Below are 20,929 nucleotides of genomic sequence, written 5' to 3' on the forward strand. Positions count from 1 at the left end.
GAGTAGATATTAGGAGGAAGTTCTTTGCTGTGAGAGTGGTAAGGCATTAGCACAGGTTGCCCACAGAAGTTGTGGATGCCCCATCTCTGCAAGTGTTCAAGGCCAGGCTGGATGGGGTTTGGAGAAAACTCGGTAGGGGAGTTGGAACTAGATGGTCTTTAAGGTCCCTTCTAACCTAAACCGTTCTGTGATTCTATGATTCCTGCCAAGATTGGTGTCCCTGTCTCCATCCGTGAATGGTGGAGCTCAATGACATGATTATTTGCAGCCCAGCAGCACAGATGGGTACAAAAGGTAACATGCAAGTTCATAGGGTCACAGCATCAGTGTTTGTGGTCACCTGAACGCAATCTGGCTCAGGAACCCACCTGTTAATTGTGAAGATAGTTCAGAAACAGGACACACACTGTGGTGGTGAGTGTGTGTGTCCGAGACCTCTCTTATGTGGTGCCACCAGCAGTAGGTGGGCTGTCCCATTGTGTGACCCCAGAACTATTTGGTGTCACCAGCAGCAGGCATGCTGTCCTGCTGTGTGACCCCAGAACTATTTGGTGTCACCAGCAGCAGGCGGGCTGTGTGACCCCGGGCCCGGCGGAGCCGTGGCTCGGGCTGATGCTGGCAGGGAGCAGCTGAGCCCAGGGGGACTCTGAGGCGCTGCCAATGGCTCTGGGTCTGACACCCGCCTCTGCGCACACGGTAACCGGCCCCAGGCCCCCGTGACCCGCAGACAGCCGCGTTCCTGCGGGCACCGAGCCCAGGACTGTCCCCGCCCTGTGCCCCCGGCCCGGCCCGGGGGCGGTGCCGCCTGAGGCGCCGTTGTCTCCCGCTGCCGCCCGTTGCCAAGCGCCCGGCGCCGCCACAGCCCCGGCCCTGCGCGGCACCTTCGCGGCCATGGAGAGCTTGGACAGCTCCTCCACGGCCTCGGTGCTGGCCGAGCTCGGCTGGGACAGCGCCTACGCCGTGCCCGTGGCCAACGCCGAGAACAAGGCGCTGGAGGACGAAGTGAGCGCGGGGCTGCGGCCGGGAGGGAGCGGAGCCCTCCTGCCCCCCACGGCCGGGGAGGGAGGGAGGGAGCGATGGAGGGAAAACCTGCGAGTTCCGCGGAGGGCACCCGGGAGGGAGATCCTCCCGCCGAGCGTGGGACCTGCATCCCCCGAGCCCCCCGGGAGGAGGAGCGGGATCTGTGCGGTCCCTTAGCAAAGCACGGGATTTTCTCCTGAAACCTCTCATTTCAATGCTTTGGAGGAACGCAGCGCGTGTTTCTTACAGTTTTTGATTAATAATCGCAATGACTTATCCTTAAGTAGTTGTAGGTAATAAGCGCTCAGCTGCAAATAGTCACTTGGCGATTCTAATCTTAAACAGCTGCAGAAGATGCAAAAGGAAAAAGCGAACCTGAGAAATGAGCTGAGCAACTTTAAGGAGCGCATAGAAGCAATGACGGCTCATCTGAAGAACGTGAGACAAGACTTAAGCTTCTCTCAGGTAAATCACCACCACAAGCTGATCTGCTTTATCAGACAGACTTGTAACCTGAGTGTCTCTCTGTGGCTGGTGTCCCTGTACATTTTGCCAGCTTTGTTAGAGATTTTTTTTTTAGGCCTTCTTCCCAGGGTTTCCACAAGAAACAAAAATTAAACTATATATCTGAGTGACATTATTTGATGGTCATTAAGAAGATCACCCTAGGTCAAATGAATGTACCTAGAAGAAAGCCAAGGAGAATACATTTTAGAATTCTTCATGAATGGGGGCTTTTGAAATTATTAAGAAAAAATTGATCAAGGAAAACAAAACATCAGTGTATGGGAAGAACAAATTTATCCTCTTTATACTTACTGGTCAAGAATTAGTGGTGAAATGCTAGTGAAGAGTTAATTTACAGACCTGAAAAATGAGGTGAGATGGTTAAAGTGTAAGTCTTCACTTACACACTGAGTTAATTGGCCAAAATGGGTAGTTTAGATTTCTAAAGAGTCTGGAGTCAAAGCTTTACTCTCTTTAGGTAAGATTTCCTGGGTGAAAAACTCTTATTCCCTGCAGCTGAATAACGTCTTAATGTTTGAGGGTTTTTTGTGTGCCAGATTCAAGTTTTAATTTGAATTAGAAGAAAGAAAGATTAGACAATACAGAGGTACTGCTATAGGCCAGCCTGGTGGAGGTCTGTCTCATCCCAAAACAAAAATTTTTTTTTATTTTATTTTGCTGCACCTGCTGAATCTGATGTGAAGTCAGTAGTGATTAAGAGACTAAGATTCTAAGATTTGAATGTTAAAAGGTTAAGATTTCAGAATCTTAGGTGAAAAATCTTTGAGTTTTTAGGGCTATAAATGGTTGATCTGTGGACACTTGATACAATGTGTGTATGTGTGTATATATATATATGTATATATATAAAAATATAAGAATACATGTATTTGAGATACTAAAATCCAAACAATAAAGTTTCTCTAAAAATTCCTACATTTACACGGTGAAATCACACCATCTGTGACTTAGGATTTGATTGTATGTAGAAAAAAGTTTGTTTGTTGGTATATACCTTTTGTTTATTGTAAAATGCTGAAATTTATTATTCTGCAGTATCTTTACAGAGCCAGAGAGAATGAAATTGAAACTGAACAACACTTTAAAGCTCTTGCTGAGAGAGAATGTGGACGTCTCAAAAGTGACCTTAAACGACTGCAGAATGAGTTGATTTCCTTAGGAGAAAAGAAAAACAGACAAGAAGTAAGGTTTAAAATTTTTGGAAGAGAACACCTGTTTTGCAAAATTTTATAGCTTGTCCTCACTTACACTTACAGAAACAATAGTATAAGTCAAAAATAGCTAATTATAATTAAAACTTCTGAACTGTAGTAGATGACCTGGATGTGCTTTTCCTTGGGAAGGCAAATAAAAGGACACCGAGGATCTCCTTGCTTAGACTTGTCAAGACTTAGCAAACATTAATTAGATATTGAAAGACTTCTGTTCTTAATGCCAGATACACAACCACACATCCATATCACTGTCTTGTTAATTCTCACATGTATTTTCTTTATGGTTTAAAAATTGTTGGTGGCAATCTTCTCCACATAAAATAAACTCTGGGCATGATTTCAAGATCAAACATTTGTTTTATGGTAAAAAGTAATTTAATACTATCCAATTATAGGTGGTTTTCTGGGATTGGAAATGTCTCTTTTTCTTTCTATGAATTATTTAAATTATTTTTTTTTTAATTTGCTCTATTTCTTCTGATTAACGCTGTTTGTAATCTCTGGTCTCTCCAAATGGGTAGCAGGATGAAGATATTCTCACTATTTAGCTGCGTGCAGATTGTCCCATTTTTGTGTCAGGAAGTCTCTTCACAGTCACATGGGGACATTTGAAAATTGACATGTAGAATAAGGATCTAAGAGCTTGGTCTTAGCATGCGAGGGAGGAACTTTACCCTTTGATGCCTCAGATCAGTTTATTATGTGGAATAAATATCCTGGATATAGGTATAACTTACCAGAGGTCGACTTTTCTGTTTAAAATTATTTGCATTTCAAATTTGTGACAACTTACTGTCTTGTTTCTTCTTTGAGAGCAGGACATCCAATAGCATTCCTCAAGTATAACACACAATTAATAAAAACCCTAGCAATTCTATGGACAATTTGTTACAGCCTGAACTGATTGCTTCAATTACTATTCAATGAATATTAGACATTTAGTATTGACCTTTTAATTTTCTCTTATTTCATAAGAATACTATCAGTAAAACAATTCAGAAGTTGGAAGACTTAAAACAACAGATGAACTGTGATGAGGAAGTCCTGGAGAGCTGGCTAAAGGAATTAAATCGTACAGATAATGATGCTCTTGCAATCCAGAAGTATGCACAGCAGGATGAAGGGAAACTAGGAGTAAGTAGAAATGGAAACTAAATGGAAAACCATTTGGGCATTTGAAGACCTTGTTATATTATTGAGTCAGATAAGATGGAAACAACATTTTGTATAACAGTGCTTTTAAATTGGTTTCCATTTAGCACAACAGTGTGATTCCATATGAGATTCATTCTCAAGATCAGAGAGAACAGGTTTTACAGCAATGAAAGGCATGATTTAAGACATTAATTTGCTTGTTCGTCTGGGTAAAATTTAAATTTTTCTGAGAGGGTGCACAAATGGATAATAAAATCTGGAAAAGAGTGCCACTGAACTCAAGAGGAGCTGAATCAAAAATCCACCCCAAGTGTGGATGTATAGCGTAGGTTTTCCCTTTAGAACCAAATTTGTCAATATGGCTGAAAACAAAGTACAGCTACTTCAGTAAAACTATCTGGAATAATGAAAGATATAAACATATATATCTGTATAAACACAGATTTCAGTCACAAGTTCATACTTTCTCAGGGTTAGTTCTCAAGTATATTATTAACATAGAGATAAGTAACCTGGGTTATTATTCTTTTTAGCCTTTAAATACAGTGAGAAGAAATTTGATTTTTACTCATTAAGTACTTGACTCAAAAACTTTAGTTTACACAAACAGTCTCACTGCTGTCATTTACAGTAGCAGTCACACAGCATAGTAGGAAGAGTGAAGTGAAATAGGACACCACATATGCATTTACACACAGAGGAGGGTTACTTGGCCCTTGCTGCAGTCTGGTCCCAAGCACTGACAAAATTATGGCCTCTTGTATGACTGAAGATCTGGGATGCTAAACTGTCAGCTTTTTGTTCTCTAAAGCAGAATAAAATTGATGCCTCAGTAATTCAATCCCTAATTGTAGCAGGGCTTTAAGAATCTGTAAGATGTGATCTATTTGTTTTCAAAGACATGATATTTTCATATCCTTTCATTTTCAGGCATTAACCTTTCAAGTAGAAAAGTTGACCATACAGGCAAATCAGAAGCGCAGAGCTCTCGATAATGAGCTTACAGAGACCTTAACAGCTCAGGTTTGTGCTTAAGGTTCTTGGAGATCCCTGGTTACATGTGACATTTTTAACACCAGGAATCATGGGGGTACTTTCTTTTAAACAGATGGAGCTTGACAGGGCAGCTGAAGATTGTCGCCGAGTTCATCAAGAAAGGCAAGAAGTCCTCAGGCAGTGGGAGAATGCAATACAACAGATGCAAAAGAGAGATCAACAGATTGATCACTGTGCTTTGGTAAAACTGCTGGAACTGATCCATATCTGGATTTTGCTTGGTTTGGTTTTTTTCTTTTTAAACATCAGAACTACAGTATAATTTTCCTAGCTAATCTTTTACTTAACCTTTCAAAATACACAGTTTTCACTGAATAGCTATAAATCTGTCAGGTAAAGAAAACGTTACTACTGTTGATAATTTTCCTCTTGTATTTCATCTGTTGCAAGTCTATCTGAATGGTTGTTTAGCTTTTTTTCCCCCTATTCATTCAATCAGAAATTATTTTCATACGAGTTTATAGTGTCACTTTTTTTGAAATGATTGGAATATTTTGGAAGTTTCCAATCCAAAACAATTGTAGTCTTTGGTGTTGTGAAGGAGCTGTGGAATAAAGTAATTTTAAGGATGATAACTGGGCTGTCTCATGCAAATAATAGTTATAATAGCAATTGGTCTTCTGGTTGTAACTTTAATTAATCTAACATATCTTAACTAATACAAACAAATATAAAATACTTTTATCCTGATAGCTAATTGCAGATATAAAACAGGAGATCAGAAAGAAAGAAATTGTGCTGAAAGAGAAGACTGCCTTTTTGGTAAATGAAACTCTTAATAATATGGAATATGAAAAGAAAATCTCTTCTGCTGAACGGAAAGCCAACAGGCTCCGAATTGAGTATCAAACTCAGGAAGCCAACAGGGTTCGTCTGCAGGATGAGGTGAGGATGACCAAACAGCTCAGAAAAACAGACTGAAACTCTAACTGTGTTCCAGATGGAGGAAATACAGGAGTAGCATTTCCTTTTCCCTGGTTTTATGCTAGACTCTTAATAATTCAACAAAATGGTGCTTTTCTCAGCCTACTCCTGATTATTGGGATCTGAACCCTCAATCCTTTCATTGAAAGCGGTGAAAAGATTAGCTGGTATTCTCTGTTGTGTTGGTGTAAGATGGATGAATTTTCTCTTAAATGGTCTAACACTATTAGATGCTTCAGGAGGTGTGTCCTGCCTTTAGCATACCTAGACTGCAGTACTGTATAAAGATGAGAAATCTCTTTCAGATTCCAAACAATTCCTGCCCTGTGCTCTCAGAAGTGTATGTTGATGGGCCTTGTAGTCAGGTTAAAGTTCCTGGGGAACACACCAAATGCTTTCACATGGCTTTCTAATCAAGAGGCAGTAGGTCAGGGCTGCCCTGTGAACAAGCCATGGTTGACATTGTCCATGCTTACTCTACACTTAAAGCTGGGAATGAGCTGCACTACTTAATGACTTACACACCTGTAGAAGTATTTCTAAGTTTCAAGTTTCATGGCTCTGTTGTATTACCTGAGTAAATTTTCTCTCAACAAGAAAATGGTAACACTGGGCTACTCAGCAAGCTTGGTGATTTTTAAAACCCTTGCATCTGCTATTGCCTTAACTTTGGATAGCTCTTCTGTAGCAGGTGGTTCATAGATTGATTTCCTAATTAAACTGTAGGTAGCTCAAACAAGGGCTAGACTATTAGATTACCCTATAATTCATGCTAACTTGAGAGGTCCTAGAATTGGTATGTTTTCATCTCAAACTGTGAGATTTTACTTGATGTTTTTCACAATTAATACTCCATAATGGGATAATAAAACAGTCTCCCATTATTAGAACATCTGTGGCATGCATGTGAGAAACAAGGAAAGAAAGAGAGAGTTCAGCCAACAACTTGTTGGCTCTAAGAAACCTGCTATACATGACCTTGATCAGGTTTCTTCAGCTGTGAAAGTGAAGACAATTACACTTATGCTGTTAAGTGATACTTTGAAGATGAGTAAGCTACTGATTGTAAAGTATTCCTATTGTGTTTAATGACTGTCATGCATTTTTTACCAAATTAAATATCTGTGCATTTTTGTCACAGTGATCCCTTATCTTAATCAAAGTAATTTTATGTGCCCAACAAAGTTTGTTGTGGAAATATTTATTAGATAGATAAGGGTATCCATGTTTCATGAAGAACCTCATCAAAGTCAGCTCTGCACTATAAAACCATGGTTGCACTTGTACAGATGCTGTTGGGCAACCATTGCAATCACAGCATCTTCATGATCCATTCTGTAGCTGTAATTATTAAGCATTTTCTCCCAATATTCAGACTATGTCAATTAGTTTACTAGCTTTGTCAATTTACAGTGCCTTACTTCTCATTTGGAGAGCACTGTTAAAGATTAATGGCATACTTACCAATAAATAAGTCCCTTACAATTTTAAATATCCTGACATGTACCAAAGTAAATAATAGCTCGATTGCTCTATTTTGTAATTTATTAGCTGGAAGCTTTGAAATCCACTGTGGACAGAACTGCTTCTGATCTAGAGTCTTTGAGAATACAAGTAACCAATCTGAAGAAAGAAATTCAGAAGAAACAAGCCAGGTAAGAAATATCATTTTTAAGGATTAGTAATACAATCAAATCCTTGAGGTAGCGGAGAACCTTAAATAATGTTGATGATTAAAGCCTCCAACTTTCTGGTTCCTTCACATCCTGCATAGTTTCTGGCACTGGGCAATTTAGGGAATACTCAAAGTAATCCTTGTTTTTAAAGGGTGTGAAAAAATCCTTTGGATTTGGATATCATAGATTGAAGTTTAGCCCACTTCATACAGCAACTGCTCAGTCAGGTTTGCTGCTTGCTTTTGGCAGACTTGTATAGGCAACCGACATTTAACTTGTTAAATCGTGTCATTTTGTTTAGATTAAACTTTATTATTGAAGGAAATATAAATCTTTCTGATAAACTGAAGCTTGTGACTGAGGAGACACTCAGTTCAGAAGAGAAAGCTTTGAGGATGGAAGAAATACTGAAAGCAGAAGAAAAATCTGTTGAGGTAAAATGTTGTTAATGATTTCCATAAATGAGGATTCATTTGAATTTGCAACTTTAGTATTTTAAAACAATCTTTATTAAAATGAAATGAAAATATTAATATGACATGTAGCTGTTTCATCAAATGCTGAAGTAATCTGCACGTAGATATGTCAGCATCTGTGCTGAGAAAACTGGAGGAAAATAAGAGATCCCAGTAATTTAGAAGAGTATATTAACATAGGATGTTGATACTCATCAGTAAGGTTGTGAAAGAGTGAGAATCTTGTCAGGATGACTTTTAAGTAGCATTGCCACTGAAAACTTCTTAGCTCTAGTAGAACACCACCAAAATTTATAAACCTGCAAAGAAGCTGTGATTTTGATGAACAGATTAAAAAAGATTTAGAAATCTTTTAATCACATTTGGCTGGCCTAGTCTGCTCTTCATTATTTTAATTCTACTACATGACACTCTGTAACATCTGAATTGTTGTGGCCTATTAAATAATTACTGGCTTGCTTTAGATTCCATGATGTATAAAGATTTTGATCTGGGAAGTGACATGTGCAAGCTGTAAGGTGACTTTTTTTAACATGTCTAGTAATACTTCCTTTTAAATTCAAACCCCACTTATTATGTTGCCAATTAATTCTAGGAATAAAATAATCTAATTCTTTATCATCTGATGAGCTGCAAAGGGCATTTGAATAAATGCGATGTTGTAATGCAATCATCTGAACTTCCCTGCATTTCAGGAAATGCTTATGCTGTTTTGTCATTGTGCTACTAATTCTCCTAAAGTATTTTCACTATTTAGCTTCTGACTGAACATGAGAGAAATATTTTTAGTATTTTGCTGGACAATTGAGCACTGGATAAGCTGAAGCTTTCATTACTGTAGAATGACCAGGTTAAATTAATGTGACAGCAGGTGTTCACACAAGTGACAACAAAGCTGTATCTTTGCACACCATTGCACGCTTTTTTCTTTCCCCTTATTTTGTGTTTTCTGTAGCATGTATGTAAAATAATGCCTTGCAGTAGATTGAATGTTATTTTTCAAACTTTTTAACTCCACAGGCATTAACTGTACATTTTAAATACACCTTCAGAAACTAGAGACAGGATGTCTTTCCGTTATAGAGACTTTCTTAATTTACTGGCCTTGCTGTTTTGGCTCTTCAGATAATTTGAAAACAAGTTGTAATGGTATAACATTTCATTAAAACCTTATTTTCTTCCCCTTAAGACTGTTTTCAGGGTGGCTAAACCCTTAGCAGGGTTTCTTTACTTGTGTCTGTGGTGGATAACCCAAGATGATGTTGAGCCTGGCAGCTCCACAGCTCCAGGGGAATATTTTAGCTAGGATGAACTGTTCTTGAACAATGTCTGCAATGTATTAGTCAGAAGCATGCCTTCCATCACCATTAGACACACAGGACTATTTGCTGCATCTGTTAATTTACTGTGAAGAGATATTTACAGGAACAATGTGGATGAAATGTCCCCATTTTGTGCTCTAGTTCTGGGATACTTCTCCCTCTTCAATTTTTGGCAAAACACTGTTGCACACTGCAGCTTAATGAATATCTTATCTCTATTAACAACCTCACTTAAAGAGAGAGAAACAATTCTGTTAAATAAATTTAGGTATGCACAAAAACCCACAAAGTGAAGGTCAAATCAAGATCCAGTGACAGTGGATGAATTCATCATTGCCATTAGCTTCAGAAATACAGCTCAGCACTGGGCACATACTTAGAAACCAGTTTGCTTCCAAAATTAAATTCCTTTGTTCAGGCATAATCCAAAGACCACTGACATGTGCTACAGCCCATAACAATTTCATATTAAATTTACAGTTGCCTTTTATGTCCTAAGTTTTGGATCTGGAATTGCACTTACAGCAAGTTCAACAACAAAAAAATTCTGTTTGGTAGAATGTGGACTGAGACTGTGAACTCTTAGAGAAGGAGCTGAGTTATCTTTCACCATTATTTAAGCCAGCAGGATGGTTGTATACATATTAAATCAAGAATAAACACATTGTTAATCAACATAGAAAAGTCTGTTCTCAGGTGTTTTGCATATTAGTTTAAATGTACATCTTCAGATTCTGTACCAGACTTGAGCTACATGTAAATGAGTCCTTTGGGACAGGAATGGGAAGTCACATCACTCATTTTAGGATGTACCTTACAGGAAACTGGCTTGAGCTTTGGATAGTCTTTGGTTATTTTAGCAGGGGAAAGAGGGAGGAAAAGAATAAAATTGTCTTCCTTGTTAGGCTTATAAAAAGAAAATAATCTCAATGTTGTTGGTTTTCAGTACATTTCAGGTTACCTGAACTGTTCAGCATTGTCTTCCTGTAACAAACCCTACTAAAACCTCATTTCCTGCACTGATTTAGGTGTTAATGGCAATTTACCTCTGAGAATAAGGAAGAGATTTTAAATGTGTAATTTTTCAAACAGAATTATTCCAGCTTATATAAACACACATGTACACACAGAGAGTTACAAGTTTTAATAAATCATTGAAAACCTTTGTAATAATTTCTCCAAATTATTCACATATGCTGGAGGCAATGAGGAGTTGGGTTTTTTTAAAAAGATGACAAGAATTTATATTTCTGAAAGGCTGAAAAGAGTAGCATTCCCATAATTGGGAAAAAAGTCATATAATAATATGGTAGGATTAGATTTAAAATAAATAAATAAAAAATATTACTTCAAGTCAAATACTCTTCTTGCCAACCATTTTGAAGACCTATGAAATTCTATGTTCATATTAATGGATATAGTATTAAAAGTTTTAATTTTCCTGTATATGACTAATAAAAGCAAGTAATTTCCCAGAAATTACTTCTGATGTGATTAATTACTTCTTTCTGCTTAACGATCAATTTGTTACCAGGAAAAAGAAAATGAAATGAGACAGTTAAAGGAACTACTTTTCAAGAAGAATCAGGAGTTAAAAGTGCAGAAGGATAAGGAGAAGGTTGCTCTATCAGAAATTGAGGGAGCTCAAAAATCACTCAGAAATCTCCAGTGTCGACTGCACAGACTTGATACAGAACTGTTTAAACAACAGGAATTAATATATAACCAGGTAAAATGTTAATGTACTTTCATAGTATGACTGTTTCTTGAGTCTACTGATAGGAAGTTGCTTAAATTCTGTAATCTATAACATCTTTCCATTTTGGAAATGCCATGCAGTACAATTTATTATAAAGTCTGCATTTATTTCTGTCTCTAGATGTACAGATAAAATTGAAATTACTGAAACTTGCTAAAGTATCACCTACATTTTGAACTTGTGTATTTCATTATTTTTTGGCATTTGCTGCTTTTCCCACTAATTTCTAAAATCCATTCTTTACTTTGATCCCTCTGAACCACAGACACCTCAGGGTGTATTTTTTTAAGCAACACAAGAGGTACATGCCAAAATCCTGTTATTTACTAATTGGATTATGTGCATATTTCCTATGCACCACTTTGAAAATGTGCTCTTTTATATCAGCATCCACTGGTAACAGCAAGATGACAACTCCCCTGTAAGCCTCCCTACAGCAGCCTGTGCTGAGTGTGCTTTGTTACTCTTCTAGAAGATTACCCCTGAACCATCACTGCTCATCAGTCATCTAAGATACTTTGCTAATGAGGTCTATAAGCCAGAAATGATTATAAAAACAGTAGTTTAATTGGGTGACTGTCCTAAAGCCAACGTTTAGATCCAAGTTTATTGCTTATCTCATACTATTAATTCTCTTAAAATTTATTTTAACAGGATTTTTATATTCAGCGAATACAGAGACGTCTGTCACGGTTAGAAGGGGAGGTTAATTCAGATGAGAAAGAAATTTTGGAAGCAAAAGTTGCTGAACTTAAGAAAACCCTAGAAGAAAAGAAAAATGCCTATGATGTTCTACAGGCACAGTACAGGAAACTTCAGGTGACTTCTTTAGCACATCAGGCTGACTGTGCAACACCCAGAAACCTCAGGGAATTGAGGAGATTGGGTCTTATTAGTAACACAGTATTAGATTAAAAGGCATCTGAACTTTATGTAACCCATGTGGAAACCTTTGTATGTTCCCTATACCCAGAAAAATAGGTTATTACTGCCCAACTGAGACACCTAAGTATGAAGACCAGCATTGCAATGTTGGAAAGACAAGCTTAGCTTTCATCAGGGTCTTACTGACTGCTTGCAAATGTCTGAGTTTATTGTTAGGACCTTGCAGAAATAGGAGAATGCTATTCTGTGAAGCTGTTACTTTTATATTTTTCATAAATTCATAAGTACAGTTGCATTTAAAGTTGTCCAAAGTCACACTACTGAACTGAAGGGACAGTTGACCCCATCCTGATCCATAATTCAGAAATACTGTTTTGCTGTTTTTATTCCCATGTGAGAATTTTGCATATACATGCTTGTCCTCTGGTTTTCCTATGCAGTGACTATCCTTAATTCTTTAAAAATGCACTTACCTTTCTTGTAGAGAAAAACCAACCAGTTATTCTGTAGCCAGTTTATAATTTCTTTTTGTAAGTATTGTCTTTGTGTATTAATCAGCTACATTTTAACAAATTTAGAAAACTCTTTTCAAAGAGAAGCCAGAGAAAGAAAGAAGTCAGTTTTTTTAATAAAACATAACAACTGGTTTCTCAAAGTGATAGCTGAGAAAGAATTTGACTTAGTGAGGGGAAGAAACTACTTATAGGAGAGCCCTTTAAATCTTGTCATTGCATGGATCTCCAGTTAATGTTGGGCAACTAGTGCCCAAACCTGAGTTTTGAAGAGATGGGAAATTGAGCAGTGAGCACAATCAAACCTTGAAACCCCCCTCCAGGAATTTTACATATCAAAGACAGATGGTTTTATGAAAATGAACTACAGATATCAAAGTCATGGTCAGATATGCCAGGAGATTTTTTTACCTAGAATAAAATACATGATTACATTAGAATTGCCTTATTGGCCGAACAATTTATATTGGATAAATAACAACTACTAGACTCCAAATAAAACAAGCAATGATATTAGTATTGCAACAGCACTCTGCCTGAGGACATGCCATGCAGTTTGCAGAGCAGCATATGGACACATGATGACGATTGTTCCTGGTTCCAGGACTTAAAATTATCTCATTTAAAATTAACTGGTAGCTTTTGTTGGAATTTACATTCACAGAATGATGTCCAGTTCGTGAGGAGAACAATTCATAAGACAGGAGAAGAAACAAGTGCTTTGGTGGTGAAGATAGATGAACTAAATCTTTACAATGAGAGATCAATTCAGGATTTAAAAAAAGCTAAGGCCCTTAAGCAGGTACAGTATTATTCCACAACTTTACTAAAACAGGACACATCTGTTTGTTTGGGCTGTTATCTGCCTCCCACGGTGCTACATCGTTATATCCATAAAAATCCTTTCTGTAGTTTTTCTAGATTACCAAACTTTCAGCTTCATCACTATTATCTTACTAGGCAAAGTGTTGCTTCTCTTCTCTGTACAGCATAAAGTTTGATGAGGTATCAATTTAATCCCACATTAGTTATACCACAGTATCAGTGGATAGTTGCTTTTTATCTGAGAAGCAATGACCTTTAAAATAGAAAATGCATTTACTGTTCAAGGATGTCTCTACCTAGCACTCAATCTGTGATGCCTACTAATAAGTTTAGCACAGTTTTGTTATTAAACTGTGAGGGTTTTTTTTCTAGCAGATGGTTTGGATCAATCCATATTCCAATATAAGGAGTTAGAAAGAAAATGTAAGTCCTTCTCCCCACGTTAATAAATGAAAAATATGCTTCCCACTCCTCTAATTATTGCACTTTTTTTCCTGCAATAAGCTGTAGTTCCTGAAGGAAGCACTAACACAGCAGAATGAAAGATGGTCTGGGTAGCAGGGGAAAGAGTTTTGCTGTCAACTTAACTGGTGCATTTGCTCCTCAATGAAAACTCTTTCCCTAACATGGGACTTTTCTTTGGGGATGAAATTCAGGGGAACAAAAGAAAGAAGCTGATGGCCTAAAACAACTCAGATAAAAATTGGTACAGAGTTTGGGATCCATAAGAGATTTGAAGAAAATGATTCCAAGTGTTTGCATGCTGAGGAAGTTCACCACTTACTGCTTTTCATAAGCTTTGGTGTATAAAAAGTGTGCTCATGTAACATGACTCGCAGACCTACAGGATCTGGAACATATTCCCAGACAGTTTTAATGGTTCAAGAAAGATGTTGACTGCTTCAGAAAATTCCTTGTAAGGTCTCCTAATTTATTTGAAACCACCTAAACTGAAAAAGTTGTAGATGGAAAAGTCTAACAACCCAAACTCAGAGTGAATTAGCAAGCCTGTTGAATTTGTATAAAACCAATCAGGAAACAATCTATCCCTGTCACTCACCATGTAAACTATTGGCAAATAAGCAAATGACAGCATTTTGAAATGCAGAGCAAAATGAGTCTTACAGTTATATATATATATTAAAGGTAAAATAATGCATAAATATCAATTTATTAAATTATAAATAATCATAATTTTGGTACCTTTTTGGCATTTATTAGGACATGATGGTCGACAATAACCTCTTAAAACTAGAACTGAAGCGCCTTAAAGATACTCTGTGTAATAAGACAGAGAAAGTTCTATCAATGGAAAAACAAAGACTGGAGTTAAATAAAGCCATAGCAGAAAGAACTGAGGAAATTAAGATCCATAAGGCAATGCTGGATTCCCAGATAAGACTCGTGGAGCAGGAACGGCAACGCAGAAGGTAACTGTGCTTATATAAATTAAACCTGTAGCTTTGAGTATATTTTATATGGGGGCTTAGTGAAAAGAGAAACATTTTACCCAGTTTCACCCATAGAGAAATTGAAGAAGAAATAAATCTTGCTCAAAGCTATATACTAAGACAGGAGAGGCCAGCAAGAGATCCCTTCTCTGACATCCAGCTGCAGCTTTAGCCCTTTGGTGATTAGGTGATTAGGTTTGTGATATGTTTTATTTGGTTGCATTTTTTTCTTCTTTTTAACTAATGAGCTTTCCATTATGTGGAAACATACTGTATAACATAATAAATCTTTCCAATTACATATGTACCCTCTTATAAAATAACTTTTCCCTCCCGTAATAACCAGTGCAAAGTATCTGGGAAAGGTTTAGCCCTGAAATCCCAGTGAAATATCCAGCCAAAAATGAACATTCCAGCAGCTGAACTGCGGTGCTAACCACACCCCACACAATGGGAAATTAGAGTGATTTAGAGTGACTGAGGCTTAACTGCTCACCAAGAGTGCAGACTGTGCCTTTCTTCCTTTGGTAATTACCCAGCTAATTGATACTTTCACGTAATTTGATTTGGGGTCGTTCTCTGCTGTTGCTTGTGCTCATCCAGCAGTGGCAATGTTAAGATACCATCAGCAGGGGCAGCCGTAGGACTGAAATGCCAAATACGTAAATTTTGGGAAGGATGCTGTGATCTGAAATGTCAAAATAGATTTGACTCAGTGTAGGTAACCAGAAAAATGGATGTCTGTAGCTGGGAGAACACAGAAAGCAACCAAGACCAGTAGCAGCACAACTGCTGCCCTGCCTGCCTCCTGCTACAGGCTGCAGGAATAACACCAGGAATTTAAACTGCCACAGCAAGAACTGCCCACAAAACACTACCAGACAAACACTTTCTCAATCCATTTCTTTTCTCTCAAAACAAATCAGTGCTGAATTTCAAGAATGCCTAAGTAAAATTGAAAAACTGAGATGCAGATATGAAATTTTTACTCTTGCCATGATGCCCCCTGAAGGAGAGGAGCAGAAAAGTCAAGCCTACTATGTGATTAAGGTATTTTCTTAACATATTTCACTTTAATTCAAGTATCTAAGCTATAGATTTCCCTGGGCTCTATTCAAGTAACTAAGGCAATCTCTTTGCTTACTGCTTACTTTGAGTCTAATTGTTTTATGTTATCTGCCATTGCTGGTTATTTAAATGATATAGCCATTTCACATGAATCTCTGTGGATCCTTAATTTTGAGCAGTTTGAACATTTCACTTCAGTGCTCGCTAATTTACAAAGACACAAGAATTACTGGCCAAGTGGCAATCCTATGAACTGAAGACTAGTTTATCACAGTCTCTCATGATCTTAAATTCTACTTGTCAGTGTTATTTCTAGGTATTTCTCACATGGTGTTTGCACCTTGAAGAATGTCAGCTTTCCCCTTTCAGTTACCAATCATTTATGCATACTTCAGCTTTTAACTGGAAAAAAAAAATCAGTCTTTATCCATAATGCCAATACTCTGGTTCTGGAACAGGAATCTATTATTATTGATCTTCACAAATTCTCTTATATCTTGTTAAGACAAAATGCTTCCAGCTGTGAACTTGGCTCTGAAGTTCGTATTTTTCATATTCTTAAGTGTTAAATTTCTTAATGATAGTATTTCTGCTACTGAGATCCAGAACAGTAGAAGACCCTCAGCAGAACCCATGTGGTCACTGTGGGTGTATAAAATACTTTCCACAACTACAGAGATTTTTCTGAGGGAATAGAAAATATTTCACCTGTTGGCTGTTTCTTAAATCTCACTGGTCAAGTAAATGACAAGTAATTCCTAAACTGGATGACTTCTAACAGTCTCTCTGTGGTTTTATATAATGTACAATCTCAACTCTTGTGTTTTGTGGGTGAAGGAAGCAGATGTGAAGCATGTGCTGCAGTTCAAGTCAGCAGTGCAGGGCATGGACATTGCTCCCTACACTGTGGAAGCAGCTGGTCAGGAATTGGAGGGCTTAGCTGGAGAGGCAGATATCCATCATGAAATGCACATGGATTAAATACCTCAAAGACTTCCAGTACTGTAAATAACTAGTCCTCCCAGTCCCCCAGTCACTCAAATCTCAGCGCAAGTGACTTAAACCCCTGGCTGGTATTTTTTTCTCTATAATGATCCTAATACTTTCAGTAAATGTGCAGGCACCTAAAAGACCTGTTTTGCATTCAGGCTGCACAAGAAAAGCAAGCACTTCAACAAGAAGGTGATGATTTGGAAGCAAAGATCTGCAAAGCTGAAAAAGAAATCGTAGCTCTGGAAAACACTTTGCGTGTTCTTAATAGCTGCAACAGCAACTTCCGAAACTCTTTCAAGGAAGTCACTGAGACAAGTATGTAAAATAGGAATTGCTGTTTGCTGTGGGGGTTGGTAATGATCACACAGCTTGGGTAAGTAGTGGGGAAATTCCATGGCACAAAAGAATGAATCAGAGAGAGACTAAACTGAGAGTAGCAAAAGGGAGTGTAATTCCCATGCTGCCGTGAATAGCTCAGCAGAACAAGCGCAGAAGAAAGTGCAGTAATTAACTAAGATTTATGTTGTTCTCTCAGATTTGTGTGAAAATCTCTAAGCCTGTGTACACTTTGCGAATAAGTAGGAACAGACGGGAGAGGCAAAGCATAAAGATGATTCCTGGGGGATCATTACTGGGAGGAAGTGGTGTCCATTGGAGTACGTGGGCCTAGTGGATAACTGCACTGCCACTCAGACTTCATAACCTTGCTCTCTCTCACAGTGGAACTTTTTGTTTAGTGTCTAAAAACCATCACTATGAGCAATTACATAAATAATAAGTATTATCTAGAATTAAGTTTAACTTTTGTGCCCTCTACTGGCTCTGGAACCAGTAGCTTTTAAATCATTTTCCCTCATGAAGCTAGTTACTTTTTCCAAGTAATCTGGAATTAGTAGGAGAGTATTTAAAAAACCCACAAATCTTGAAGTTGCTGAAATACCATCAATACCAATGTTGTAATACTCTGTGATGCAGCTCCTTTAAGGTCCAAATTATTTTCAAGTGAAAATACAGTTGTATACACAGCAATAATGCTGCCTCATTGTTTGGGATCACAGGTGAGGAACGTGAGGAAAGACTGAAACTAGAGGAGGAGAAAAGGGTTGCTGATGAAACATACAGATGCAAAAGAAGACAGATCAAGGAACTTCAGGAAAATCTTCAGGTAAAATAAAAGTTCTAGTCAAACAGACAAGACTGCAGCACGTGGCTAAACCCATGCAAGCCATCCTAGAGGAAGATTAGAAAATTGTGGTACAGATTTTTGTCTGGTCTTTTATATTTGAGTGCTTACTTGAATTTTCTTGAATTACAACAAAACTTGAGGTTTTAAGTCACACCTACAGCTAGAAGTTTCAGAGTCCAGAATGCACTGACAGATGCTGTTCTGGCAGCCACTAAAGCAGCTGTGCTTTAGTGTGCAGCATATGCCACTATTGCATCAATGCACACATCTTGTGTCCTCTGGCATCTATGTCCCAGGATTTTTCTGGAACAGATTCAGTTTTATTAGCACTGAGGGTGCTTCAATTTAAACAGAATTAGTTTAGCTGACTCATAATGTAGCAGGCTGAGCACTAAACACAGGGAAAGGAGAACTTGTGTTCAGGCTCCACAGCAAGGACTCATTCTTGGTTCCCCCGGTTATCAAAAGGCCACTTGGACCTTAAGAAAGAGGAACACTTAATTCTGATGTGTGACATTTAGTTAGAACTTTATTAGGCAGAGGAAATCGAGGAACACTGCCACATGCACAGCTGTTCTAAGCCCTGAGTCAACAAACGTTCCTACTGCTTATTCTACCAAAGCAGGACATATCTCTTCTTTCAGAGATGTTATTTCTTAAGGTAAAGAGACACAGATCTTCATCAGGGAGTAAACCCTGTGACATAATGAGGTGTTACAGCACACCCTTTCCTGCCTTTTTATTTATTTATTTTAAAAAAACCCCACAAAAACAGAGCTGCCCTTATGGAGCTGATCTTATTCATTCCAGTCAAAGGTATCCATCTCCTTCCACAGAAGACTGTGTTGGGGTTTCTTAGGCTAGCTTGCACTAGTAAATTGGTGGTGTGCCCAGTAAATAATTTGTAGACACTGCTCAGAAGCACATCGGAAAACACATACCTGCAACTTCACTAACAGTACCTTTAAAGTAATTTTTAAAAAGATATGTAAATTACCTGGTAGTCCCTTTATCCAGGTCTGTGTCCACTAAACAAAGTTTTGAGTTATCAATAGCACTAATTGCTTGAGCTACATCTAGAAACAAGTAGTAATGACAACAAACCCTTCCACAAAGAAATACAAAAGGTGAAAGGATACCAAAACTGCTTTATAAGCTAACACTGCCATTCAAATGAATTTGCAGAGCATGGAACAATACCTTGATGTAGCAGAAAAGCAGAAAGCCCTCTTCCAAGAGCAAAAGGAGGAAAAACAAGATCTTATTCTGCAGCTGAACAAGGACGTTGAAGAACAGAAGCCAAAACTAGAAAGAGTTATAAAACAGGTTTGTATATTTACTGACAACTTCTACCTTTGTAGTGATAGACAGTAGTGTGGGTTAAACTCTGGTTTTAACTTAGCAGGGTTCTGAAACAGTGTTGTATTTTCATAAGAGCAATGCTTTAAAAATATTTGTGTTAAGTGTTCCAGACTATCCAGAGAAATTCAGTCTCTGAGGCAAAATGGAACAAAAACAGAGGAAGAGAGAGACATTGATCTTCGTGAATTGAAAAGCTTCAACAGAACCGTCAACCAAGTGATAGCTGATGTTCTAGAAACAAATCCTAGTTTAACTGCAACCTTCCAAATGTACTTTAACCAGGTGAGCTTTCCAGCTAACTGCCACCAAAATCTTGAGTGAGAGCTCCAGCCTACTGCTGAGCTTCTTTAAGGGCAACTCCTAAATTCAATATACTTACAGTAAAACAGGAAAATGTTCATCCCTTTTTCACAGCTCTGCAAATACCCAGCACTATAAACCCTCCTGATATCCCAGTCCGATTATACAACCACCACTTCAACTTGTTTTTTCTTTACAAATTTTCTAGTCCAATTTAGAGCTTCCTACTGCTTCTGCTGATGGTAGTCAGAGTTCTCGATCCACACGACATACTACCAGGTAAGTACTAGCATTGTTGGGTTGGTTTGAGTTTTTTTCAGATAAAGTTTAAACCAGCAAAATCAGTCCCTGACAGAATTTTTCACTCCCGAAGGTCTTCTCAATTGCCTCTACCTTCTGAAGACTCTATAAAAACTTTCTTCTTACACTGTCCTTTAAGTTTACCAGATTTTTCTAGTACATGATGAAGTTTACTTCAGCATCCATCAGTTTAAAATAAAACTGTAATTACAGGATAATTGCATTTACATTTCCTAACCCTACTCTATTTAAAAAGTGTTTTTACAATATAAAAGCACAACTTTGAGCCATATTTTACACTTGGTAGTGTGAACTCCCCTTCCTGATTAAATAGAGAAAATATATATGCTTTTACTGATATCTTCTTTCCCTGTCCACTCACATAGTGCCTGTGCCACACTGACCAGTTATGGTCTAACATTCCCAGAGGTTACTGAAGCCACCAGTGAGATCTTTGCAGGGGATCTAAGCTGGAATGAACACGGCTGCTGGGTGGCTGCTTTGTGAGCCACCCCTGGCAGCTCTGTTTTAGATAAAGGAATTTCTGTGTCTGGATGAGTAAATTTTTGTCTTTCAGATCCTTCAGAAGAACAAGTTCAGTCTCTAGTCAGGCTTCATCTCTCAAAGTCGTTGAGCTGACCTTGCCTCTCCCCACTCCTGAGGAAGCAGCAGCTGTTGGCTCACAGCCACCCAGCAGAGGCAGCACCTCTGGTATTTTTAAAGGCAAAAAGAAGTTGTAAGTCTTCTACTTGAGATTCCTTAATTTTTGCAACTGACCTATATCCATGGAGCTACCTGGGACACTTGCAGCAGAAGTACAATTGTTATTGTGTGGGCTGACAGGTATTTGCTCCTTAGTGTGGTTCTGACACCCACCACTGCCTTCAGGCTGCTTGTAAAGCAAATCCCAACAACAA

At 38.1% G+C, this 20,929-nt stretch overlaps 1 protein-coding gene and 1 long non-coding RNA gene across 2 annotated transcripts in view; one reads left to right on the forward strand and one right to left on the reverse strand.

Moving 5' to 3' along the window:
* Nucleotides 1-867, reverse strand: part of LOC113949090 — a 53,093-nt gene extending 52,226 nt beyond the window's left edge. The window contains exon 1 of the long non-coding RNA XR_003528353.1: nt 369-867. This is a non-coding gene — a long non-coding RNA (uncharacterized LOC113949090). The remainder of the gene's footprint in view (nt 1-368) is intronic.
* Nucleotides 825-20,888, forward strand: CCDC39 (coiled-coil domain containing 39). Its single transcript, XM_027647261.1, has 20 exons — nt 825-1,002; nt 1,366-1,485; nt 2,584-2,730; nt 3,738-3,896; nt 4,848-4,940; nt 5,026-5,154; nt 5,667-5,858; nt 7,449-7,552; nt 7,875-8,007; nt 10,906-11,100; nt 11,785-11,949; nt 13,192-13,329; nt 14,574-14,782; nt 15,730-15,853; nt 17,020-17,179; nt 17,923-18,029; nt 19,236-19,376; nt 19,515-19,694; nt 19,921-19,991; nt 20,590-20,888. The coding sequence occupies exons 1-20, from the start codon at nt 892-894 to the stop codon at nt 20,750-20,752; spliced, it is 2,841 nt and encodes a 946-aa protein (XP_027503062.1). The 5' UTR covers nt 825-891; the 3' UTR covers nt 20,753-20,888.
* Nucleotides 20,889-20,929: the final 41 nt, after the last annotated feature.

This window comes from Corapipo altera, unplaced genomic scaffold (assembly GCF_003945725.1).
Source record: "Corapipo altera isolate COAL_440 unplaced genomic scaffold, ASM394572v1 113, whole genome shotgun sequence".
Lineage (NCBI taxonomy): Eukaryota > Metazoa > Chordata > Aves > Passeriformes > Pipridae > Corapipo > Corapipo altera.